The sequence below is a fragment of the Motacilla alba genome, chromosome 13 (genome assembly GCF_015832195.1).
Source record: "Motacilla alba alba isolate MOTALB_02 chromosome 13, Motacilla_alba_V1.0_pri, whole genome shotgun sequence".
NCBI lineage: Eukaryota > Metazoa > Chordata > Aves > Passeriformes > Motacillidae > Motacilla > Motacilla alba.
Genome location: NC_052028.1, coordinates 7896122 through 7923048, shown reverse-complemented (window position 1 = coordinate 7923048; position 26927 = coordinate 7896122). Strand labels below are relative to the sequence as shown.

The window sequence follows — 26927 nt, the reverse complement described above, 5'->3', positions numbered from 1 at the left end:
CTGCGGTGCCAGGGCACACATACAGCTGCTGGGCCACTGAAAAACCCCCAACCCAGCCACCTCACTGTGAAAACCAGCTCTACAAGACACACAGTCCCAGTTTTAAGGCACATTTATTGAGCATTTTGTTTACTGAGGTTTTCCCTGTTGTAAGCTGGAACCTATTAACAGACGCTCGGAGCATTAACTGTGATGACACTGGGTAACCTCTGAGCCTTAGGAAACACTCCTGCTCAGCCTCCACCATACCCAAGTGGTTTAAGGAGGGCAATTTTCCTTTCTCAGATGACACAGAAAGCCTGGACTGTCACAAGAAGCCAGTTTAAAAAATAAACAAACAAACAAATATGTTTGCCTTAAGTCTTAAAAATTAAACCAAATTGCCAAACTAAAAAGACCACATAATCCAAGAGCTGAACAGGACCCCAGTCCTCTGAAACAGGACTTCTCCAGCTCCCACCTCCACTTCTCCCACCCTTCCAGTCCCTTCAAACAGCCTTTTCTCTTGGATACCTTTGATTCAACACTTTTCATGCCTTTAATATTGAACTAGTTCTTCAGCAAATTCTACATTCCACCATCTTATTGGTAAGTTGCTTTGATGGTCTCACTACGTGCTTGTGTTTCCACCGTCAGCTTGTTCATTTACACAAGATAACTAATTTATTTAATTCATTCTACTTTTCCTTTCTACAGCCTATGAAAAAGGAGCAGCACTGCTCACTCCACTGACTGCAGTCTCTCACCTGCAATCCTTTCTATGTCCCACTTCCTGCTCTCATCCATCTCATTCATTCCATCTAGGAAATGAAAAAGGTATAAACCTCTTGGATGTTTTTTCTTGGCATCAGTGAATTATTTTAATCATCTCATATATCCTGTCAGTAAATCAACAAGAAACCACTAAAACCCACGACTTCTCTGAAGTTGTTCTGTAGAATTTTCAGTAATCTTTTTCACAAGGATTTGTATAAATTAACTCTGCTTTATATTAACCTTTTACATACAAGCCACAATTCTCCTCCAGCTCAAAGTACACTTAGAGCTGTGTTAATGGGAGAGGAGAAAGTTGCTTCTCTGACTTTATACAAAGAGAGACCACTTAGGTGTCTACAGAGAGAATAAGATGAGCCCAGCTGAATTACCCATGCTGACATCAGTCCACAGACTTAATGCAAACAAAACCATTTCCTCCTTTAAAGACCACAGATGGTTCACAGAACCATCACACAGTGGCACAGAAACAGATTTCTACAGCTTTTTAAAAAGCACCAATTATGTCTGGGGGGTGAGGGTTTTGTTGTTTTAAAAGCCAAGTGATGGCTCAAGCTTTTTACCCAACAGGTCCAGATCAAATCCTGTGCCCTTCAATAACATGATGCAAAAAACCTCAGTGCCTATCCAGCTACACAACCTTCATGACAATATTTATTTCAATGTTCCAATTCACTATCTACAGTATCTACTCCCGGTTTTATCTATCTACACACATGAATCTCAAAGAAATAAGGACCAAGTTGACATCATTCATGACAGCCTTGCAGTGCCTCAAAAACTATTCCTGAAGCCTTCCTAAAATACATCCAGGCTTACAATAAGTTTAAAAAAGCACACATAACATACAAAAACCATCTGGAAGAATTAATAATCCCTAGGGGCTGTTTATTGCCTCTGGTAGCCAAGAGCTTTTTGGTCTTTGTGGCTCCTATAGCACATAGAAATTAAAATTCTCTGAAGTATTACATTTCCTTAGTTACAATAAGGTGATATGAGGACAGAGTTTCAAACTATATTCTGGTGTTGCCTTAAACCACACATGTAATGCAATTTTAATTTGGTTTTCATATGTCTAAATTATAGATTACTACTATGCCTTAACTCACGATAATGCTAAGTGTCTGACACGCAAACATCTCAGCTTTGGAGAAGTGGGTCTGAAAATTCACCCACAAAAAACTGTACCAGTATTGATGGGAGCTCCATTATAAAGGGAATATCCAGCAAGTAAACAATAATTGATGGTTGCAAAAAATGAAGCTCAACTCTTCTCTGATCCATTCACAAAGTAACATATTTTAAAATGTCAAGACTTGTGTTTTTGTTATTTTGAATATGGAACAGGAATGTTCAAAAAGGCTTCTTTTACGCCAAATTTTACTCTTTGTTCTTGCCACTGAAAATTAATACAAGAGTAAAAAGTACCTTGTGTAAATAAGTGCAGTAGAAAAAGTGTGACAGGGACTAGCAATGCTCAGTTCTACAAGGAGCCCGGAACCTCCAGCAGCCACCAGCAGCCTGATGTTTGGGAACTCTCATCCTAAGCCAGTAAAGCAGGGCACATAAAATTCCACACCTACATCGACCTTCACTGACTAAATAATTTATCAACTGCTAGCTGCACGGATTGGTAAAATACAGCAGGGTGACAATCCCTCTCTACACATCCTCAGTCACAGTACTGACATGCAGGTGACAATCAGCTCTGGGATGCACCGAGCAGGGCTCCAAGGACACGGGAGCATGGCGAGCACAGCGATGCTGTCAGCACCACCTCTGAGCAGCAGCTGTGTAAGGAGGCCCTCAGATACTGTACACGCAAAAAAACCAAATGAGCACCAATCTTCTATTGGTGCTTCCACGTTTTCTTCCTGTATTCATCAAGAAATGCATTCATGGAAGCGAGAGGGGCAAAAGAGGGTGGTCTTGACCTAGGCTGTAGCTGTAAGGAGAATTCTAACAAAGCAGGTTTAAACCAAAGTCTAGGATGAAATAAATGAACAGATAAGTGTTTATTTGTATATTAAGAACCAATTTCCCACAAAAACAATACTTCAGGAAAAGGCTTTTTCTGTTGAAAAGTATCACAATGTGATACTTGCACTTAACTTTACCATATTATACACCAGAGCATAAGAAAATCCAAGTTTTCTAAATTAAATGGCCACACAGCTCATACTAAACCATTTCAAACTATCAGGCAAAAAAAAAAAACGCATTTAAGAAGTTTTACAAAAAGTATCCTGCAAATGGTTACAGAAAACAGAGTTAAAACTTGTATCTAAGTGTAAGAAAAACTGTCATTTGCCAGTCCAAATCCTCACTCTCCAAGTGCCCAGGGATCACAGTACTGAGGAACCAAGAGGCGGTGCTCCCACAAAAGATATGGAGCATCAAAGCAATCCTTTGGAGCAGTGGATGAAGGGGAAAAGGATCAAAAACTATAGGGTAGGAGAGACCATGAATGCTCTGAGGAGCTGGCTGAAACTCCAAAATTTCCAAAAAGGGCGAAACCATGCAATGCAAAGTTCCCAGGAGGGAAGGCAAGGGAACCATGAGGAGCCAGGAGAGGATCCCAGAGAGCAACCACAGCAAGGGACGACAGGGCCAGCTCTGGGATGCTGAAAGCTGGGCTGGAGCTGCAGGCACAGAGAGACTGGTGGGAAAGGCAGGACCAATGGGAAGAGAAAAACCTGATCAGTTTTGATGAAAAAATAAAGCAAAGGATCAGTTACTCTGTTTGCTCTGAAAACATTCAAAATTCATACTGCTGGGGCTACTTTCCATGTAAGCACATCAGCAAAGATAAGGATGACATCAAATCAAAGACACAATATCAAAGCTCTGTTTTTCTTCTGAGGAACTGAAATGAAATCTTTAAATGCATGAACGTTCCAACTCAAGATCCTGGAGACCAAACTGATGTCCTTTGGAATCAGAAGATGAGGTTACACTGACTTTAGTTATGAATAACCAAAAATTTTATCACATCCCTCTGAGAGGACACCAGAAATAGGAATGGGACTAAAAAATTATTCCAAGTCTTCTGCTCTAACCCAAACACAAACTTTTACATTGTTATGCTTCGCGTTATTAGATTTTTATCTAAGCAGAAAGAGAAGAGCACAGAAGCCTAGAGAAAATAAATTACTGTCTACTGCCATAAGTTTCACATGCACCTGGGATCTTGAATTAAACTCTTTTGCTTAAGGAAAAAAAAATTTAAAAGTTCAAATATTAATTCAAAAACTTTTATTTTCTATAAAAAGTACATTATCTCAAAAAAGCATCCATTTTAAATAGCCTCTATAGAAACATTATCCAATCGCTCCATACTCCCCCCATCAGACCCTCATGCTTCACACAGGAACTGTGGGTACATTCCAGGGTATGGAAAATTCTTAAGATGTGCACAAAATTCTATTATAAAGGTTCTTCTTTACAGAACCCTATACATCTAAATTGTTCAGTTTAGAGCTCTCCTTCATAATGACTTCATAGCACAGTTACAGTTAAGAGTCCAATACCACAAAGTGCATCACAGACAACTGAACAGAGAAAGTTATAATCAGAATTGCAAAGACAACCAAAATCTTGCTGAAATACTTGTGAATTATTTTTTTCTTTAAAATACTGCACTGGCATCACAGGAGTTCTGTTTCACGGAAGTTGAATGTCTCTTGTCCTTGCCAACAGAACCAGCCTGTGGAAACAATTCTCCACCAACGTGATGCAAGTCCTCTATCTTCCTCATCCTCCTCCAGAGCCACAGTGGCTCGACAGCTGGCACGGCTTTGATCACTGCTCACCACACTCCTCGCTGCTTATCATCCTCACCACGTTTCCTCACAAATGCCTGCATCTATTTATCTCATCTTCCACAGTCTATCATTCCAGCAAGGGCACGGTCCCCAGGGTAGAGACCATCCCTCACAGCGGGCAGCTCTGCCCCGCTGCCGGTTCCTCCAGATGCAAACAGCCATCGCCTCCTCCTGCCAAGGAGAGGGTGATCTCTCTCAGACACGTTTCCAGTTCTCAGCAGTCCTCAGAAACACGCTGACCTCCACAAGAACCTGCCTGAAAGGGCACTGCAGATACCCGTTCACTGGTCTCTCCCTCTGTTCATCCTCCTTTTACAGCTCTTGATGCAGGGAAATGGAACACAATGATTGCTTTACACAAGTCTACTCTGCACCTTTGCTTTTGGAAACCAAAAGCCATGGAGTCTCTGGGGGATGAGTACAGCACTAACCATGTGTGCTGTGGACACCAGATAGAGACACCTTGTCCTGGAGAATGTCTTCAGGTGTCCACAGAGCTCCTAACGCTGGCTTCTGCTCCTCCACAGCCACACCAATTAACCTCCCCAGGCTAAGGTGAGCCTTCAGAAGTGCTCTACCTTCACAAAAGCCTACCTTTATGATTAGTCATAAGAAATATGACTTCATCTTGCTCTGATTCAATCCATAGATCATCACACTGTCACATCCAGAACAGCTGTAATTACAACTGAGTCAACAGCCCATCTTCAGACTACTATCCTACACCAGTTTAAAAGCAGCTGATTAGAACAATTCTGGCACAGATCTACATAAATCTTATGTTCTAGTTTCAAAACACAAAATACTTGACATTTTCAAGTTAAACTTGAAACTTACATATTTAACTTACATATTTAAAATTCTGACATTACTTATTTTGCTGTATTATGTATTATTATAAAACACTTGTCATAGAAACATATTTTTACTACAAAACTCGGCTAAAACCAAAATGGCACAAACTCAGATCTGATTCAGCACATCAGTTTGTTTAATCCTATGCACACTTCTCCTCAGAATTATCAAACAACACGAACAGATCCCTTCAAAATTTTGGGGGGGGGGGCTGTAGAAGTTTTGGGGGGGGTTGTGGGTTTTTTCAGAAAGGAATAAAAGTGCTTTATCTTTATGGCTTTAAAGGTAAAGAACTGTTAGCTATGGACTGGAATGCAAAATCAGTTAATGGGTGAGAATCCATAAGCCATTAGGAAAAAAAAAAAAAGAAAAACTTTCCCTTTCCTAACATTTTTTACCATTTCATTTATCAATAGTAACTGAGTGAATAAATGGCTTGGCTGGCAGAGCAGCAATCCACTGGATATTTGTCCACAGAGTTGACACAGGGGTCAAAAAACTTTTTTTTATGTTATTATTTTACCCTTATTTGAGCACAGGCTTTTTTGTGGTTTCTCACTTCAGCCCAAGCTCTGTGGAGGGTGGAATCCCAGCTGAAGCACCAAGGTGACTAAAGCATTCCCAGTTTTCAAGCAGTATTACAACATTCAAACCTTGTTAATAAGGGCAGTGCAGGTAAGTCAAGCTTAAGTAAACTCAGCCTTTCATAATTAATGTCTGCAGAGTAGGAAGGGAAGAAAGACTCCACATGTACACTGGGGCACAGATCATAACACAAATAGGCCAGGATTTGCCAGCAGGAACTCCAAGGTGAGCAGCCACAATTACCTGTGTGAGCACACAGTGCCCAGCCACTCTCCAAGACCTCAAGCTCCCCTCCAGATGATGATGGGATGGACTCAGCACATGTGAAACAGCCAAAATGCAGCCACACATCCACCCACACGCCTCCACGCTGGTTTTGGCACCCACACAGGGAAACCCCACAGCCCAGAGCTTTCACCCCACTATTTACCACGAGCTTCCCTTTACATCACACCAGACATAAAAACCAAACAGGGAAAATCAGCCTGGACAGGCAGTCCACACACCCAGCTGGCTTCTCCCTGTGCCTTTACACACCAGCATGTCATTGAGACTCTGAACTTCCTGGGACCAAAGTCAAGAGCCATCTCCTGCTCCAAAGTCAATGCTGTATCTCACACTGCCATGAGCACAAGGCTTTTGCCCACTGCCTCCAAATGCCAAAAAGTTGCACATTCTTTTTTCTACCCAGTAAATACAGAATTATAATAAAGGAATAATAATGAATATCTGCCTGGCCCCAGATTTATAAGGCAATTCCTGTGTCTTAGGTGACTACTTCTTGGTAGTAGCCCTAATGAAATACCAGAAACTCAAGCTAATTTTCTGACTGAGCATACCAAACAGTAACAGTCTCATAAATATTGTATTTTTAATTTCTTTAAAGGCTTTTATCTCAAGGTGGGTTTGCTCGAATGTTCTAGCTTTCATTATGCCATTTAAAAGAAACACCCTTCCCTCCCCATTTTCACAGAAATACTGCATTCTCAGACACAGAAAATAACTGGAGTCCCTTAAAGCTAATTATAATTACATAGTTCAGCTAAATAATTAACCAATTCCATGCTGCTGCACAAAGGAAACAACCAGTAGAGCTCCACACAGCTTGAAAATTAAAACATCACTGGGTTTGGATACTAGTAATCTCAAGTTAGCAAAATATGCCAGCAGTTATAAAAATGTTACACTGCAATAATATTTGTAGGCTTCATATACACTTCATATTTATAGGCTAAAAAACAAGCTTAACACATTTCATAAGCAAATGGCACTATTTTTATACTTGCTGATAATTTTTAACCTATTGGTATATAAAACAATTCCATGATTTCTAGGTCCCCCCTTCCTGTTTAGAAATGATTCTACAAAAATAGTTCATGCACAGCCAGGATTCCAGTACCTTCAACCCAGCATGCTGCTGGGATGAGAAGGGAACATTCGGCTAGCACCAGGGCTGTCAATACATGTCACAGAAATGCAGCACAGACAAAATCTTACTTACTTTGGAGGCCCAGGGCTGCAGGCAGTTGGCGTAACATCGAACAAGAAAAGCCATTTCTTAGGCTGAGGAAAAAAAGTTTCCTTTCTCAAATAAAAGCCACAGGGGGAAAAAATGAGAAAAATCCCTTCTGCTTTCTCTTTAAAAATCATAAAGCAGCAATGTACATATATGCAACTTCTCAGGCTTGGATTTCACACTGAATTCGATTACAGCTTCCACTAGATCTGAGGAGTTTTCAGTATTGCAGGGAGTTAGCAGCAGCAGCAGCAGCAATTCCTATAAAAATGTTCCAGTTTTAACAAGCACATAAATTCAAATCAAAATGTTTCCTAGCTTCTCAAATACAAATATCCATACGTTCCTCCAGGCAAGAGGCACGCACCCAAAAAGTGATGCTTAAATTGAATTAATTCAGAAACGGATTAGAACTGCAGGTTAAAGCAACAATACATTAAAAAGCAAGGTATGAATTCTTCAAATTTCTTTTTTCTCTTCTAAAATGCATTTACAAGTGGCTTATCTTCGGGTCCACTTTTCAGAAACTTCATACTAATACTGTAGATGAAATTTTGCAAAGGTTCTTCAGCATCTTAGGCGATCCAGGAATCCCACACCCTGGGATATTAAAGTTTCTTCTTTATACTCATGTCCATCATAAATGCAGGAATTGAATTCACATCCGTAGCGTAGCTCCAGGATATATGCTCTAACAGGTTTGCACTGTGGAATGTACTAAAAGCCTCTGCAATACAAACCCTTTTCTTTTTTGCCCCCCCTCCTTCTTTTTTTTTAATGCCGTTTACAACTCTGCAGTGTCGCTTAGTATTCTAATGCATCAGTCAGATAGCACGACTAATCCACGCCTAGCTTTTCCAATTAAAACATTTCTGTAATGCCAAACAAAACAGGACGTCCATAGCTACAGCAAGGCTGACTGCTGGAGTCCTAATTCCTACTATCTTTGCTTGCTTCTCAGCAGCTCCCTCAGGAGAAGCTCCCATCGATTGGATGCTCCGCAGCAAGATGAAATATCTAATAAGGAGGAAAGAGAGTGGGAGGGGAACGGAGCTAAAAGGATGACATCACCTGTATAGAAAGCCTTTAGAAACTGCATTAGATCAATTGGCTACTGGATCTGCAGATGCAGCCAACAGAGCATCTTTATTGACCTAATATAAACACACATATCAGTACAACTGCTCAGCAAACACCCTGCTGCACATCAGCTTTTATGTAATTTTATATCTATTCAGGGATGTGCTGGAACTCTGACTATTCTCCTTTTTCTAAATAATTATTTTTTTAATTAATCACATGTATCTACTAACACTTTCAGCAGCATTTAGGTGGATTAATTTTCATCTCTGCATTCAGATTTTTAAAAAAGTAAAATAAATATCTGCAGCCATTCACATGCACACAGACACATGCATCATCGGCTCACAATAAAAAAATTTTGCTTTTATGTACGTGTCACATAAAAGAGTCTCTAGACTCTCTAACACTTTTATCTCATCCTACACAATACAGAGATTTTATCCAGAATTAGAAGTCAATTTCTTATTAAAAAGTGAGGTTTATAATTCTCATAGTTTTCACGGTTTCGGAACACTTTTTAAAAGTTTTGGAGGGTGGGGTTTTTTTCCCTGCTCAGTCAAGACCAGTTCTGTTTCCAACCCAATTTGCTTTAATTCTGCAGTCGTCAATTTAGTTCTATAATCTCTTTTTGCAAGTAAAAACTGATATATTTGAAAGGAGCTTAAAGTCTTGGATGGCAGCCCAGTATGCTGGAGAGATGCTCCAAGGAAGGATCTCTGAGATCCCACACCTTTGAGCCGGGCCTGCCGTGACGCTTTCGGTTCCTAGAAGGTAAATGACTTCTGCTGCTGCGCAAGGGAGGGAAGGAGGGAGGAGACAGGCAAGGGGACAGAGGGTGCAGGTTCTGTTAAAGCCTTTATTTTGGTCTCGGGATGATTTTCTTCATCTGCAAGAAGGGACAGTCACTGTTACTGTTTTCCTCTTTTTGGAAAGAATTTTTGACGCCACATCAGACTTGAGGGCAATTCTCCAAATCAAAAGTAGCCCACAATGGCTGTACCTCCTGTGCACAAATGGAGCTGCCAAGGGGGGCCCGCTGGTAGTGAGGGCCAAAAACGCCTTTTTTGTCTTGTCAGCTTGCTTATTTTTGAATATTGAATCAGGCAGCTTGAGCACTCCAGAGAAAGCTCTTTTCATCTCCTGTGCCAAGGGACACACAGAAGGAGATTCTCAAATCTTTGAAGCCAAGTTGTACCAAACAGGGCACCACTCTCCATCTCACACCAACAACTCCTAAGCAGTCATCCAGGAGCTGAATTCTTCCCGGTATATAACCCAAATTATCACAGAAACATAGAATATCTGGAGTTGAAAGAGACATACAAGGATCACCAAGTCAAACACTTAGGATAGGAGTTGCACCTTAACCCAGAAAGACCTTCCCCAGCTGCCTTCCTAAACTATCCTAAAAGGAAAAAATTGGCATCAATGTCTGAATTACTCAACCTCTTATCAAACAACAAAAATCATAAATGCAACCAGGTCCATAAATATTACTGAGTTTAATTTGTATTTAAACATAAAGGACAATCTGAACTTCAATCCTGCGCTTGCAATATTTGCAAACATGAAGTCTATTTGATTTCTAAAAGCTGAAAGCATTTTAACTACTTTAAATTTTTACAAAGCACTGCACAGCTACACAAATAGCTGTTTCTTTTACTGCTTTTTCAATACTAAACAATAGACTGGATATGTGAGCTTCATCTTACACACGACTGTATTACCTCTTTTCTAATTATTCATAAAATTGTATTTAGAAGCATCTTAAATGTCTGTAATGCTACAGTGATAAATCCTCAGCAGCAATGAGCACCCAAACACTTCCATGTGGTGTTACCTGCATTATGGCTAGCATAATCACAATTTATATCAAGGAGAAAAGAACCCATGCAGCTGAAAGAACCCTCTCCCTGCCTGCGTGCCCCTGATAGCTCTCCGGGCAGATCTCCACCTCCCAGACTCATCCTGCTGCATTGTGCAGCAAACCCGATCCAGCAGAGATTTTGGCGCAGATGCCGTATTTTACAACTACTGTAAACACCAGCTCAATAATGGGAACGAAATTCTATTTCCTCCTGGTTTTGCCTTTAAGTGCAGATGACATCATCCCTGTGGCCGCGCTGCCAATGAGCACGGCGGCAGCAGGGGTCCCGGGGGGCTGCAGCCCACGCTGCGCAGCCCTGCCCACCCAGCCCCGGGTGGGGGGAAAACCTGACCTACTTCCACACCCCGGCTTTTGGGGCATCCCCCCACTCCGTTCTGCTTCCATTTATTATTTATTTATTTTTAAACATGCCTCTCCCTGCAGCTCCAGCTCCCAGCAGCATGGATATGTAAGTTTTTTATAAATCGTCTGTTTAATGACAAATCTCAAAAACTAGAGCAAATCTGAGATGAAGAAAAAATCTGATACAAAGCCTTGGTAGTGATCACAACTGAAATACTTGAGAAGAGCTGCAGCATTGAGCAGAATCACAAACAGAATCACCAGTCACATTTTAAGCCAGAATCCAAGTTTTTGGAAGATCTTAAGGAAAAATCTGTATACAATCTCTGTAGTAAAGGGAGTCTTTGTTCCTTAACACTGATTTATTTCCATGCTGAAATACCACTCCATAGATTTCTCTGCATCATTCCCTTTATCCTCCCATAATGCTACCTGAATCCTCCAGACTGTTAACCAAATCTGCACGTTCTAATTGTCTAACAAGAGTAAGTCACTGAAAAATGAGATGTTTTTAAAAGGATAGTAAAGCCTTTCATAATTTAAATGCACATTCAGTTAGGCAGGATTAGAGCCTTCCCTTTTTTAAGGACACCACAAATGCAAGCCCTGCACAGGCGGGAAGCACCGGCAGCTGCTGGCAGAGGTACCCCACAAGCAGCAGGACTTTTTCCTGATCAATCAGAGGAAGAAAAGCCCATTGTGCAATTCCAGCGGGGAGGACGGGGACAGTCTCAAAGCCATCACGGCCCTGGCTGACCAGGCAGGAGCTGCCGGCCGAGGGGCCTGGGGCTTCGAGCTGGGCTTAAGGACTTCTGTCCTTTTGTCCTCAGAGGCAGGCGGCCGCTGGCACACTGTCCCTGCCACACAGCTTCCTGCAGGGCTCGGACACGAGCAGGCACCTTCAGTGGCCCCACCATTTCCAGTGCAGCAGCTCTGGTCTCATCCTGACTCCAAGCCCATGGCGGGGGCTGGGAAGGCAACCGCTGCTCAGAAGGAGATCTGTCACTGCACACACTCAGGCAAAGATGTTTCAGGCTAAAATAATTCATTTTAATAGAGTTTTCTGAGTGGAAATTGCCAAACACAGCAGCATAATGCAGAAATATTTTAGCATTAAGGGCACCTGCATCAAGAGGTTATTTCCACAGATTTGAGTACTTTACATCTTTCTGGACAGACAGGCAATGGGGAGCGAGGGTGCAGAAGGCACAGCCTGCTGCAGACCCTGCCATGCTGGCACAGCTCACTGGATTCAGTGTCACTGCCATGCTGCTCAGAAGTTCTCCCCACCTCTGAACTTAAACACCAAGAACAACTCATTGTATTGTCGTGGCATGGTCAGCCCCTCACTAGGGCTTCTCAGGAAAAAAGGAAAAAACATACAACCTCCACCCTGTTCCTGACTCTTTAGGAAGGGGAGGCAGGGAAAGCAGCACCACAAGCTCCTGCTGCCCTTCAGGGCGACATTCCGTGGTGCCATCGCATCCTTACACATGTCCCTATCCACGGTAGCGCTCACAAAGAGGCTGTAGAAAAATCCTACCCCAAGATCTGTAGGACTCATAAGTAGTATGAAAACATGATCCATCCTAAGGGAAGGAGCGAGGGAGAGCAGGGGGAGAGCGGGAGGGGGAGGGCAGAGTCTGTCATCATTCCTTAAGTGATGTAAGCTTCTAAATATAGCACCAGCAACACAGGAGGAACAATAAAAAGGCACCATGGATTGAATTTCTCCACTGCTTTCACACTACCCCGACTCTTTTTTTCAGCTACTGTGTTAAGCAGGGAAAGGTCATCTTCTATTTAAAATGATTCAGATTTATATGGTTTATAATACGTTTATAAATTACAGCTCTCTCCTGCAGCTCTGTCTCGCTCACACACTCTGCAGAGCCGGGCAGAGCATGATCCGCATCACAAGCAGGGCTGACGGCACTGCTGGGGAAGGGGGAAGCCCCCTTTGCTATGGACTCACACAAATTAAGTTCCTTTCAACCGTCTGAACTGAGATGATTCATACCACACTCCTCCCTTCCTTCCTGACATCTCATTTGGGCAAGGGGTGGGGAAGTCTGGGAAGGTCTGCGACCCAAAAATCCCTGGTGGTGAAAAGGTGTGGATACCAACCCCAAGAAGGTCAGTCTGGGGGACTGAATCTCCTCATAGACACAGAAAGGACAAAATAGCTAATATCCCACAGTAAAATTTCCCAAACACATTTAGGATTTTGCTCACTAAACATAACCTCAATCTAGTCTCAAATCTAGATTCCTGGCAGACATCACCTCCCAAACCTAACATGGACCTGGCTGTGATTTCCTCAGCTGACAGTGACCTGGAAGCCAGGTGGAGTATCCCATTTGCAAAACCCATGAAGGTGCATATGTATTTTTCTCATTCTGCAAAAGGTGATTAAAAAAACCATAAAAAATACCACTTTTTCTTCCCTCAGTTATTCAAAACAGCATCGCAGGTTAAACCAAGTAGATTAAGCCTATTTAAAACATAAGGTACTACCACACCTTTCACAAGAAAAAGACTTCTGATTAAACGACCTTCAGAATAATGCATTAAGTCCACAGATGAGGTTAAAAAAAATATCATGGAAATGCCACTTTCAGTATTTCTTTTGTCTTTTTGCTTGAGGTTTAACACCAAACTGGAAGCTGCAAGTGGGAAGAGGGGAGGGATTTGACTCCTCCTACCAAAATTTCTCTCCTAAGCAAGGGTAATTTTGAACAGTCCACTCTCATTTATTAGTGGTCAGTGCATCCAGTTTGAAGAGTGAAGGAGTTCCACCCCGACAGACCTGTCTGTGCTCAGGCACAACTTCATGCAAACAGTCTGGCCGGCCCCGGACCCAGGCTGGGACCAGCCAGGCTCAGCATTACCTGAGTTCTGTAACAGAATGAACAGGGAATAACAGGGAGGGTACCAGGCACTCAGGGTCTGCAGATCCTGAGATCTGGATCCCCAGACCAGCCATGCTGGGGAAACACAGCACAGACCCCACAGCTGCTCTGCAAAGCTTCTGTCGTCAGATGGAGCACCACGGTACAGCAATTTCTAAACTTTCTTATTTTCTAGTAAAATCCAGCCTTTATCACCTTTAAAAATGCAAAGCTGAGTATGCTCAGAGAAAAGTTTTCCCCAGCGTCATTTGGGGTCCTCCCTCCACTGAGAGCAAAACTGCAGGAAAACCCCAGTTATTCTCACCCAATCTGAGAAACTGATCTGACAGATAAAGCAAGGGGTGAGCCAGATGCCATACCTGAACTCCAAGTTGACAAACCACAACTGCTAACCAAACTTTAAAAGAAACAAAATCAAAATCATAAAGACAATAGAAGTATTGTGGCTATTTTACCTTCAACTAGAAACTTCATCACATAAGAACAAAACCCATCAATACTCAGCAACAAAAACAAGTCTGACTTTCAAGAACAAGGTAAGGAACAATGACAAGATACAGTGGTGGTCCCATTTAGTCTAGTGTCAGACATATCACTATTAAGAGAGATGCCACATACCAAATATAAAACTAAAAATGCTGTTAAATGTCATTAGATAGTAATCAGTTCTATGCCAAAACCAAAGATACTTATGCAGCTATTCTCTCCTACATGCAGTGGTCTTCATGCCAAGTTTCTCCAAGGAAAACAGAGCATCCAAATGCTTATAATTATGCACTGACATTTCCTGATGGTGATTTTTATTGAAAATTGCTCAGGATATTCTCTATTCTAAACTGGTCCACAAGGCTTATAAAGAACATTACTGAGTTGATGTGAATTTTCATATTCTAAATCAGAAATCCATTTCACCTTGAACACAAAGTTGAAGACAACACCATCACAGCCTTTCAAAGAAATCCTTCAGCGCTATGTGGCATTCAACCCAACAACTCCAACTTACAAATTTAAAAGGCTAATATACAAATTAACCCTTCACAGGACTACTTTTCTCTAAGGCAGGAGAAACCTAAACCTAAGTGGAAGGCTGAGTTGGCTACAAGTGAGACTACAACCAGGCTGTTACATTTGAGTAGAGCATATTGGACAGAAGCAGCCCAGATGGAAGACACAAAATAAAAAACAGATCCATGGATGCTACCATCTCCCTGCACACAGGGAGACCAGCTTGCTGGCTACTACACTGTCAGATTTCCCTACAAGAAGCCACCCAATATGTCATTTCAAGAGACTGAAACAATAATGTTAAAAACAAGGATCAGAAAAGGAACTGCAGCTCATACACAAAAGATTTTTAAGTCTCCAAAAGAAACAAAATATCTCCCTGGTGCAGAGCATCTTTACCATCAACCCCCAAGTGACACAACGCAGTTATGAGCAGCAGGCACAACCTTCACACATCATTCTCCATCGAGTTTGCATAAGAGCTTGCTTATAAAGAATTAATGACTTTGGAACTGCCACCCAAACCCTTAGGGTCCATCAAAACAGATTAACTCCCTGAACATGCTACATAAAATATTTTCTCAGGCATTTTCCAAGCAACTGAGTTAATTTCTACAATGGCGTAAATCTGCCTATGTGGTAAAAGGAGAAAGAAACAAATAACTGGTTATTGTGTGGAGAGCTGTCTTAGGTTGCAATGCAAGATGTAACCAAAAGTATGTATTCTATTACCATCTGTGGAAACCAGGTGGGGCAGAATTCTTTATCTCTTCCATGACCCATCCTTGTTCCAGGGGGATATCTTGTGTGAATGGGCCACTGAGTGTCCCTGCATGACTGATAAAATTACATCATCCCATTGGGAGATGCTCTGCCCAGGCGGGAGCCAAGCATTCCTACCTGGATAGAATCTGAGGTTTGGAACACCACAGGCAGCCTTTTCCCACTGGATTCCCAGAGGAAGACCAGGCCCATCAACTTCACCAGTGGACCTTCAGAGGAAAACTCCACCCTTTTCCAGAATCACTGTTCCAAAAGAATCACACCTGTCACAGCAGGAGGGCTGCACCCACCATTTAATGGGGCTGCTGCCAACACCCTGATCCATAGGGTGTCAGGCTGTATTCTGACTGTCAATGTTTTTGTAGTACTGCATTTTATTTTAATTTAATTTACCTATTTAATTGTAGTTCTGACTTGGGATCTCCAACTGGTTTGCTTTCAAACCAGCACTGTGACTGAATTTTTCAGTGAGTGAATTTTTACCTCTTGTGGTATCAATTTGCAAAATATTTACAAGTTTTGAAAGGTTTTTCTGCCTCAAAAGCACATCGCTCCCACAATACTCTCAGCACCTGCTGAGGTCAAGGTTTCAGCACTTTTCAGATTCATCCCAGTCAACAGAGCAGGCTGGTTTCCCCACAAAGAACAGACTGTGCTCTGGATCTGCTTCCAAACAGGTCCAGGCTTCCTGGTCAAAGTGCTCACCAGGTAAAAAGACTGATGTGTTTAGACTGCAAGTAGGAAATTAGTGTAAAAATATCCACAAGTTTTTCTTGAATAATCACAAACAAGTACAGTTTTGCTGCTCCGCTGAGCAAGGAAAGGGCAACACAAATCTGCTGTGGGTTCAGGGGGCCCATCATCAACCCATCACAGGGGAGGGAGCAGATGTGCAGCTGACTGCTAAAATTACTCGAGATGGAGAAAGTTTCAAAAACAGGTGGTTGAGGCAAGAATCATAGAACAGGTTGCGAGGGACATTAGAGCTCATCTTGTTCCAACCCTTTTGCCGTGGGCACGGACCCTTTCACCTAGACCAGGCTGCTCCCCAAGCCTTGTTCAACCTGGCCCTGAAGAGCCAAGAAGATGGGCTCTATTACCAAGCTCAGAGTGTAGCTCTCCCCAGCAGCAGAAAGCTGCCACATCCCAACGCTGTGGCATCACCCCCCACCACAGGCTCTCTCCAGGGCTATGAAAAGGGCTGTATACTACTGCCAGCAGCCAGATTTCAGTAAGTACAGGTGCTTGCTTAAAATAAACCCTCCCAAGTTTCAGTCTGATGTAGTTTCATTTGTGCATCACTTTTAACTGCTGTTACACAGCTGCACATGTCACCTCCAAACTGAGGTGATTCCTGTAAATCAGTTTACATATAACTGGCTTGTCCAGTCCATAAAATCTTTATGGAGACTCCTGAATATAAGGTCTGAAAAACAACCACTTTCATTATGGACAAATTGGGGTTGACATGTTGCATTACGTTGTTAGTTCAAAAAAAAATAATAATCTGAAAAACACAGATTTTAACCAAAGGGCAGTATTTATATTAAGTATTTTCGTACTTTCTCCACAGCCTATTCAAGTCATTACTCACTTGAAACTGCAAGTGCTCATTAATTGGATTGGGAAACACCAGTGGTCTATGGAAATTCCTAGGAAGATTTTTAATGCACAGCACACTTTGAGGATTGGTGTTTTGCTAATGACCACCATAACCAGCGGCAGACTTTCAAGGAGCCCTTGAAAGTAACACTGCTGACAAAATGAGCAGACAAAATCAATATGTAAAATGAAGTATGAGAGAACACGCATTTGGCAATTTTCCCCTTGCTTACAAAAGCAGGGGGAAGTGCCTGAGGACACCTCAGCAGACCAGGGCTAGTTCAAGATGCTGAGCACAGGTTCCCATGCTGCATGCCAGTGGGACCCTGCCAGAGGCTGCTTCCAGCTCCACCAGTGAAGCAGTAAAATCATACAATCACAGTATCATTAAGGCTGGAGAAGACCTCCAAGATCAGGAAGTTCAACCATCAATCCAGCACCACCAGCACGTTCACCACTAAACCATACCCTCACTGCCATACTCACAGATTTTTTTTAACACTTCCAGAGATGGTGATCCCACCACCGCCCTGGGCAGCCTGTTTCAATGCTTTACAACCCTTTCTATGAAGAAATTTTTCCTAATATGCAACCCAAACATTCCCCGTCTCAACCTGATGCTGTTTCTGCTCATCCCATCACTTGTTACCTGGGAGAACAGATCAACCCTCATGTGATTTCAGCCTCCTGTCAGGGAGTTAGCTGTAGAGGGTAATAAGGTCCTTTCTTCCTATTACCCTCTTTCTGTAGAGGATGATAAGGTCCTTTGCTCCAGGCTGATCCCTGCCAGCTCCCTCGGCCACTCCTCATCAAGACTCACGCTGCAGACCCTTCCCCAGAAGGCCTGGGAAGCAGAAACCTCTACACCATTCGTTAAGGGAGCCGCTTAACCACTACCTGAGTCACAGCCTCCTCCTCCTCCACCCAAAGCCCAGCCTAACAGTAATTTTCCTTTGCAGAAAGCGGGGGCTTCATCCACGTACATCTCCTCCACCAGACAGTGCCGGATCCACACCCACGTGTCCTTTGTGTGCAGCCCACAACAAACCAAACCCAGAGAGGCCCACACAGGAAGTGAACATGCTGCAGATGCTTCTTTTGATCACAGAAGTAAGAAACACGGAAAATTGCAGTTTAGAAGAGCTGCAAACAGGAACAGCATACGTAGACTTTTCCAGGGTCCTGTCCAGCACAGGGTGCCTGGCTAACAGAGGCTCTGGCACATGCTCTGGAACCTGAGCACATGCCTGCTCCTGAGCACCTGAGAGCTGGGATCCCACCTGGGCCATGCAAAATTAAAGATGGAGATCAGAAAAAAAAAAAACAGCATCAGGAAGAAGCAACCTGCATTATCTCTTTGTATCACACAACATCTCTAGAGAGATAACGACAACACTAATTTCTGTATCCTTTAAGTGCACTGCAAGACCCACAGATTTCAGCAAGTCCAGAATTGTGTCTTGATTCACAGAATTACAGAATGGTTTGGGTTGGAAGGGACCTTAGAAAATAACCAGTCTCAAGCCCCTGCCATGGGCAGGGACACCTTCCATTATCCCAGGTTGCTTCAAGCCCCATCAAAAAAGGCCTTGAACACTTCTACGGATGCGGCAGACACAACTTCTATGGGCAACCTGTGCCAGGGCCTCACCAACCTCACAGTAAAGAACTTCTTCCTATTACCATCTAAACTAACTCTTTCTGTCAGCCTGAAGCCATCCTCCCTTGTCCAAAGTTCCTCTCCAGCTCTCCTGGAGCCCCTTCAGGCAGTGGAAGGTGCTCTATGGTCTCCCCAGAGCCTTCTCTTCTCCAGGCTGAATAACCCCAACTCTCTCAGCTTCCCACTAGTTAATAAAATTAGAATTCTGTCAGGTATCTTTTAAAAGTGTCAAAAAGAGGAAGTATGGACACAAACACAATAAAAAGCAATGAGCTGCAAAGAGACCCTTCCTCCAGCTCATTTCAGCCACTCACAAGATCAGCCACAGCCTCATCACAATTAACTGATATTCCAAACAGACAGAAGCCAGTGAAACTGTCCAGGTTTAACAACAGGCAGCTGGAGACATGCTCTAAGTCAGTCTTACTTGGTTTGTATCAATAAAAGGTACCATATCAGCAAATTTACCTGGTAGTCTAAAGTAGATTATAAAAGACCCACAGTGTTTTATAGCATTTAAAAAGAAAAGGATTGGTGATAGTAAAGCACCTAATGGGTTTGATCCAGTATATTGAAATGCGACTTAATTCCCTCCAATTATGAGATCCCCCACTCTACCTCCAGCCTCTGACAGGATTACATTAAGTAATGATCAAAGAACAAGAAACTTGCCACTCAAGCAATCTGCAGTGACAGACTTCTCTGAAGATAAACGCTTCTACAAGGCTCCAGGACAAATTTTACTTAATGCAAATATTAAGATACTGTCCATAAAATGCAGTATTATAATAAATCTTTTAAACCTCATCATCCTCTTACAGTATATTAAAAAAACTGCATCTCTGAGGAAGTGGATTACTACTAAAGTTTGGTACTAATTTCTTTATTCTGCTCTACAATAAACTTAACAGCTGAAAAAATTCAGTATGTTGTCCTAACTCCACAGAAATAGGCATTGGATCATACATGCACTATTTTTAAAGTTACAAATATTCTTTATTTGAAAAAAATATCACAGAGACTTGTAAAAAATGTATGTGGGTAATAAATGCATAGAATCACAGAATGTTATGGGTTAGAAGGAATTTTAAGGACCATCTTTTTCCAACTCCCCAAGGCAGGGACACCTTCCACTAGACCAGGCTGCTCCAAGCCCCATCCAACCTGGCCTTGAGCACTTTCAGGGATGGGGAGTCCACAGCCTCAAATTACTGACCATAAACATGAATTAGAAAAATTTTACTGAAATGAAAAAAAGATTTGAGTTTACAGGCTTGAGTCACATGGAAATTTGTACTGAATTGTTAAATCCTGTTTGGAATTGAACACTGCAAGAAATATAAATGCAAAACTTACTATCTCAGGTTTCAGTTTTTAAGTGTGAAGATAAACAACTGAACTGTTTATTTTCCTATTACCTGATCCAAGATCAAAATAGCAATTTAATTTTTATAAAGCACCAGAACTATAATTAATTTTTTTAAAGCATTAGCATTAAATAATGCATTTTTTTAAAGCATTAAGGTCCCAACCAACTTGCTGTTATTCTGGCTGCACTTTTGCAAGTTCCTACTGCATGTGCACAGAAATTTGGGATATAGTTTAATAGAGATGATCATAATTACTTTTTCTTTTGTAAGTAAGAAACATGGTTGTATTATTACTTTCTTCTTCTGTAATCATAAAACACGGCTGCATTATTGATTGGGTTGAGAAGCAGACTAAGAATAGAAATGACTCACTCGTCTCCATTGTGATGCTGCCCTGCTGCAATGACCCCAGCTCCTGGCTGGATGCTTATCACCACCAAGACATGCAATCACGCTAACAAATCAGATCTGCAGCAAGAGCTGGCATAATTAACACCAACGGCACATTTCTTCCTAATCCATTCATTCTGAGCAAGAGCTTTTGCCAAATGTGTCCAACCTCACTTTCTCCCCCACAGTCAGGACGTTACCGTGGGGGTGATGTGCAAGATGCAGAATTAGTAAGTGACAAAAACCGAGAAGGCCAGAAATGCCCAAGGATGAAGAGATCTGATGTAATTATGGGATGCTCAGACTGCCCCAGGCAGACTGACAGCCACACATTCTCAGGCTGCCATGGTGGCCATGGCCTCACATGTGACCCACAGCGACACAGCCACATCCTCCAGCCCTTCACAGGCAGCAGGGCCATGGTGTGCCCTGAAAAAACACTCCAAGTGTTTTGCCAAATACACAATTGCCCTTGTGATCTGGCTGGCCCGCTGCTCTGTAGAAGGGAAAATCCCCAATGCCAGCAGTGCCAAGCCTCAACACAGTTTGGGTGCACTCTGGACCTGGAGGGGAGCCCAGCCTGCTCACCAGCCCCCAGAGCAGTGCTGGCATCCCCTGCACAGGGGCTGCAAGAGCAAAGTCACACACTGGGGTACTTGGAAGATAGAGACAGAAACAGAAACCTGCTCACTCTGAGGGAAAAGAAAGAACACTGCCAGCATGTGTTCACTGCGTTTACCTGGAAGGAAAAAAGAAGGAAAAAAACCACCACCACCAAACAACTACAAATAGTTAATTCTACAGACAACCAGTGCTCTTGCGAAATAACACTGTTCTATAAACCACAAAAATGTAACAAAGGAATCTAAATGGTAACACCTTCACCAAAGAAACCAAACAGATGATCCATTCTTAGCTCATTTGAGGGAAGGCAGGGAGGGAAGAAATTTAAGATACCCACAATAATTTCAAAGTCAACTATCCTGAAGATACCCAGTTAAATCAAGAACTAGAAGTCTTTTACTTATTTAAGAGGCGTAAGAGAAAAGAAGAGCTTCAAGGATAGTAACAATCACTTAAAATATCATTTAAAGTATCTGCGTATAAATCTTGGGTTTGTGTCAAATCAGGTATTTCTACAGAACAAGTTCCAGCACTAACAAGTAGTCCTCCCTGTGAGAAGTAGATGTTAGCTCATGTCACAACCCAATAGGTAATGTTTTACAAAACACAGATTAACCTTAATCATAAATATAATCACAGTATATTTAATGTGCAGAGATTTACATTCTACGGATTTAACAGAGATTGCATAGATAATTCTCCTTAAAAGCAAACCCAAGAAACTTTATATTTAAGGAAATATTCCTAGTTGGGTTAAAAAAATACTGAATTTCAGTACCTAAAGGACCTGAGTTTTCTTTAGAAAGCAGAAAACTACTCGCACATGAGGGATTAGGCATGTAAAAACTTAAATGGTGTCATACTGAATATTCCATCAACCCCAGGAGACGGACTGGAGTCCATGCAGAGGCTGGAAAGCTCCAAGCCCTCCCCAAGCACACAGGACTCACAAAAGCTCCATGAGGCTGCATTCAGCATCTGTCACAGGGCACTCAGCAACAGGCTGGAGAGTGAAATACAACTCTGTGCTCATTCATTAGCATTATGCCAGACAGGAAATCTGCTGGAGAGTTTGTAAACACTTTTCCCTCTGTGGCAGAAACCTTATTGCAAGTTCCTGTAAAATGGAAGTTTGACTTACCCTCCTCCTTATCCTGATCCCCTGCCTATAGAAGAGGGTTGGAACTAGAGGATCTTTAAGGTTCCATCCAACTCAAACCATTCTAGGATCCTACCCTTCTCCCATGGGCTATGAAAAGGGTTACACCATGAAATCTGTTTTTCAAGATCACTGGGAACCAATGTATGAGCACATTCATACAGGCATGGAACTAACCATACCTGAAATAAATTTATTACTTTACTAGTTTATAATGGAATATGGGGAAAATATAGGCACAAAACTTTTCCTTACTTGTCCTTACACAGGCAGCTTGTTACTGTGTTTTGATTCCTTAGTCATCTGTTGAGTTACAAATTATTTTTGTTACCTTAAGTACTCTGAGTATGACACTTTCCAATTAGAACCTTACAGTCTACAAAGCAAGGACTGGTATTTCAATTTAGACTGCTGAAAACCCAAAATCCTGGAGATTTGGTAGCAGAGAGGTGGTTGTTTAGTCCTTGCCACTTAGCACTCACTCATTCAGGAAAACAGTGTTACATGACTCTTCTTAGATATTCCTAATTAACATTAGGACATAAAAGCAGATTTGGGAATGTGCTTCTTGATTTGAGACGTTTATACCATTTTCCATCAAACACCTCATACATATGTGTGTGTATATATATGTGTGTGTGTGCGCATGTATATATATGTGTGTGTGTGTGTATTTTTCCCCCCCCACCACAAATCTGAGGAAGCCAACAGGTTTGCAACAAGCAACTACAGGCACAGGTGCCCTGTATTGCTGGTAACAATGAAATACATCAACACAAAGAAAAATAAACCAACTTGAAGAAGAATCTTAATGAGGACACGATCTGTTGACTAACCACGGTCCTGTGAGTGTACCACACGGACTCCTTGCACAGTAACTGACAGACTCTGAAATCATTCAGGAAGCCGTGAAGCTTGGTCCTTCTCAGAACAAAGATGCCAAGTCCCTTCTCACGCATCCCTCCAGGCAAGCTGCACAGGTAGCATCAGCATCAGCTGCTCCTGGGATTCTCCTACTCTTAGCAATGAAACCTGAGAATTATTAGCTGTGTGCTTATTCACTGTCACAAACACCAAAGAGACAGAGATAGGTTCTGTCCTACACAGATTGGAATTTAATTCCTAATAAAGCTTCATGCACACTTGCCCACAGTATGAGGGTCCAACATCTCATTTCTTCAATAACTAATTTAATGTCTTACTAATGATAAAATCCAACATACGTGACAGTTCTAGAAATGAGATGGCAGAGGATGTTAAACTTCAAGCAGCATATTCTCTTCCTGACACAGATACAGTAATGCTGTGCAAGGCTTAAAATCACCACCTGCAACCCAACTGCTACCAACATACAGAAAAAACATCAGTTCATATCAGTTATAAGCTCATATCTGACTGCACACATCAGATATTTCGAAGCGTATCAACTGAGAGTCTACCTCTTTTGGGGAGATGAAAAGGAAGATGGGGAAAATGGAGAGAAGTTGGTTTTTTTCTCTTCTGAGCATGAATACTATTCCAGGCTTGTACTTCAATGTTACTACTGGTTTTAAACTTTGATTTTCAAAGCAGACCAAATTATCCAGAGCAATTATTTTCAATTAAATTATTTGTCTAGATTATACGTGTCCTGTTACCAAGCAGGAAGTTTGAAAAATAATGGTGAAGAAAAACCTTCACATACACTTTGCAGCCCTGAAACCATAGAGGTACGTGCCTCCACACAGCGCAGAGTTTATAGGCTGCTGCTCTTTAAGACTAGATCAGTTGTTACTCTTTTTGATGTTTGAACTACCACTACACTATTTTTAAGCAAGTAAACACAACCAAGTACCAGAGCATTAATGCTGTATTGATCTGCATTTGCAATTAACTCAGCTCTAATCCACAGTTCAAATACATTAAGGGAAAAAAAAAGAAACCCACTAATTCCTACTTCTTACCAAAAGAACACCAGGTAAAACCAACAAAAAATGAAGAAAGACCATTTCTCTGTCCAGTGAGCATGTTAGGATTTATTTATAGTGCTCAGCTGAAGATCCTTAAACCACAAAAACCCCACCTTTTCTAATTACTACCTTCACTTCCACCTATGGTGTTCCAATCCAAACCACTTCACTGTCCCCCAACACTAAAGAAGTGTTCTCAAAAACAGCAAGCATGGACTATTTCACTTCACCAGTTTTGTCACCAAAAGGAAGTTCCAGCCAGCATGTGGTGTCCATGCAGACAGCACAAAGCCCAGGAGACGGCCGAGGCAGGGCAGACTCACCGACAGGTAGCTGCTGGAATCCACGTTGTCCGTGATGGTCTGGCGCTCACCCCTCTGGTTGATCTTCCTGTACCTCCGGCGGGACTGCCGCAGGGGCACTTCTCTCTGCAAGATGTTCTCCTCATTGTCCTTAGAGTTCTCCACCTGAAACACACGTTCAGGCTCCTGGTTAAACATCCAATTCTTCCATAGCACTGAGAGCCGATGGAGCTGTATGAAGCTCATGGGGAAGGAACAAACATAAGTTCAGGGCAGCTAAACCCTCCTGGAGTAAACGACTGTGGTTGTTTCAGAGAACCACTGCAGCAGATCTCACAAGGGCCCTAATTACAATGAGCTGAGGCCACAGTTTCCTTCCGGGACACAGTGTATTTGAAAAAAAGAAAAAAGTAAAAAAGGCATACATATCCTCTAAGGGCACACATATCCTCCAAACAATGTCACTCATCAGCAGAAACTCCTCTGCACCCACATGTATCCTGAAGGAGTTACAGGCACTGCTCATTTCAAGTTTAACCTCCAACACAGAAGTTGCCATTTTTTGTTTATTTACAATCTGGTGAAAATATTGCATTATACCCTATTTTTAGTAGAGTAATTTTTAAAAGCATAATTTATTTCTAGTACCAGTCATAGCTAAACAACTTCAAATATTCCAGCTTTTTATAAATAGCTACTTCACCTATGTCATACTGCCTCCTAATCGCTTTCAGTGGATTATGGAGAAATGGCTGGAACTCACTCATAACTTGATATTAAATATTATCTCTGACTAAACATTAAAAATTAGGTAAATTTATCTGTTTGGTAAAAGCCAACGTGAAACCTTTTATCTCAATAGCTACAATACTTGTTTTCTATAAAAAGCAGTCTCATCCTTTCCCATTTCCTTTTGATGTTTTGGAAAAATATCTCCCAGCAGGAAGCAGGACAGACATGCATGCGAATAGGCTGCAGCAGGCAAGAAGCTTCTCTACAATGTATTTACTATGTAGAAGTTTCCACTGTCTTCAGTGGCTTATTTTTAATTTTTTTTTTCTTCAAATTTCACTGGAAAATCCTAAACATTCAGACTATATTACTGGAACAGGAGAAGAACCTCTGTATGGTCTTACCCAGCTCTCACTTCACATAAGTAAATTACCATAAAATTAAAATCCAAAAGCTACAAAGAAACTGAAACACATAAAGACTTCACAGACAGAAACAAAAAAGTGACCAAACTAGCACCATCACAAAAGCAAAATCACATCTACCTTCCACATCACTTTTCACAAACACCTATGGTCTGTCTGAGGTCAAAGGAAGGTGCAAGCAGCTGAGCTTGTCTTGTGGGTCATTTTTGATTCCATAAAGAAATCATACATTATAACATGGGCTAAAGATACAACAGTTAGAAAAGCTAGAAAAGAAGAGTGAAGCTCACAAAATAATACTGTCAAAAAAAGAAATCAGAAAAGCTGAATTGAAAAAGGGATAACCACACTTTTCACTATAATTTTACTACCTCTGCAAAGGAACAGGACAACAACCAAAGATATCTATTTGCAGCACTGCAGTAAGCACAGTGGTGTAAGAGTGTAAAGAATACAGTGGATGCAAGCAGAAACACAAAAAGAAACAAAAAAACCTTTTAAACAGGCCATCCAGTATCATCAAAAAATACACTAAGATGATTGGTATAGAAGCCTTTCTTCATGCAGCATAAACACAGATTTCTAGCTAGAAACAATGTTCCTCTCAAATTGTACAGAAGTCCTGCAGAAATAAGAATTTTTGGATTTCTATGGAGTTAGTAACTAAATAACCAAAACTGTGCTGATTTAATTTTAAATTTTTGTACGTGAGCTCCTTCAATAAATGCATTATCTTTTTTTTTTCCTGCATTCAGTCTTACAAGATCACAGAAACCAAAATAAGCAGTGAATTTCTCCAACAGAACAGATTAGCCTGGACCTGAGAAACTGCTGGGGAGGACAAAGACTCTTTCAATACAGATAACCCTTATTATCAAGAAACCCCAAGCTGAACAGCTATTTTTAAGGTTAAAGTAAAACAAACACTCAGTGACAGAAGAAATTATTTTTCTTTCACAATTCTAACTGAAAATTAAGATGTAAGCATTAATAAATTATTTGACAGCACTAAGTCAGAACAAACAAGTGGCGGAAAATGAGACCACCTGCTTCCTTTGGTTAGTGAACTGCTGTTGACAAAAACAACATGGAAATCAGAAACCAGGAAAGACCTCCACACCACAGAGCTTCCAGCTTAGTACCACCA

At 41.7% G+C, this 26927-nt stretch overlaps 1 protein-coding gene across 13 annotated transcripts in view; it reads right to left on the bottom strand.

The window, feature by feature from the left end:
* The window catches only part of RAPGEF6 (Rap guanine nucleotide exchange factor 6), a 123570-nt gene that overhangs the window by 54019 nt on the left and 42624 nt on the right, over nucleotides 1-26927 (bottom strand). For 12 of the 13 annotated variants that reach the window (XM_038149959.1, XM_038149968.1, XM_038149964.1 and 9 more), the window contains one exon: nucleotides 24645-24788. In XM_038149959.1, coding sequence (XP_038005887.1) covers nucleotides 24645-24788 — 144 coding nt within the window. Of the gene's footprint in view, nucleotides 1-7539; nucleotides 24615-24644; nucleotides 24789-26927 lie in introns of those variants that run through there. The other variant, XM_038149972.1, reaches the window with a different exon arrangement.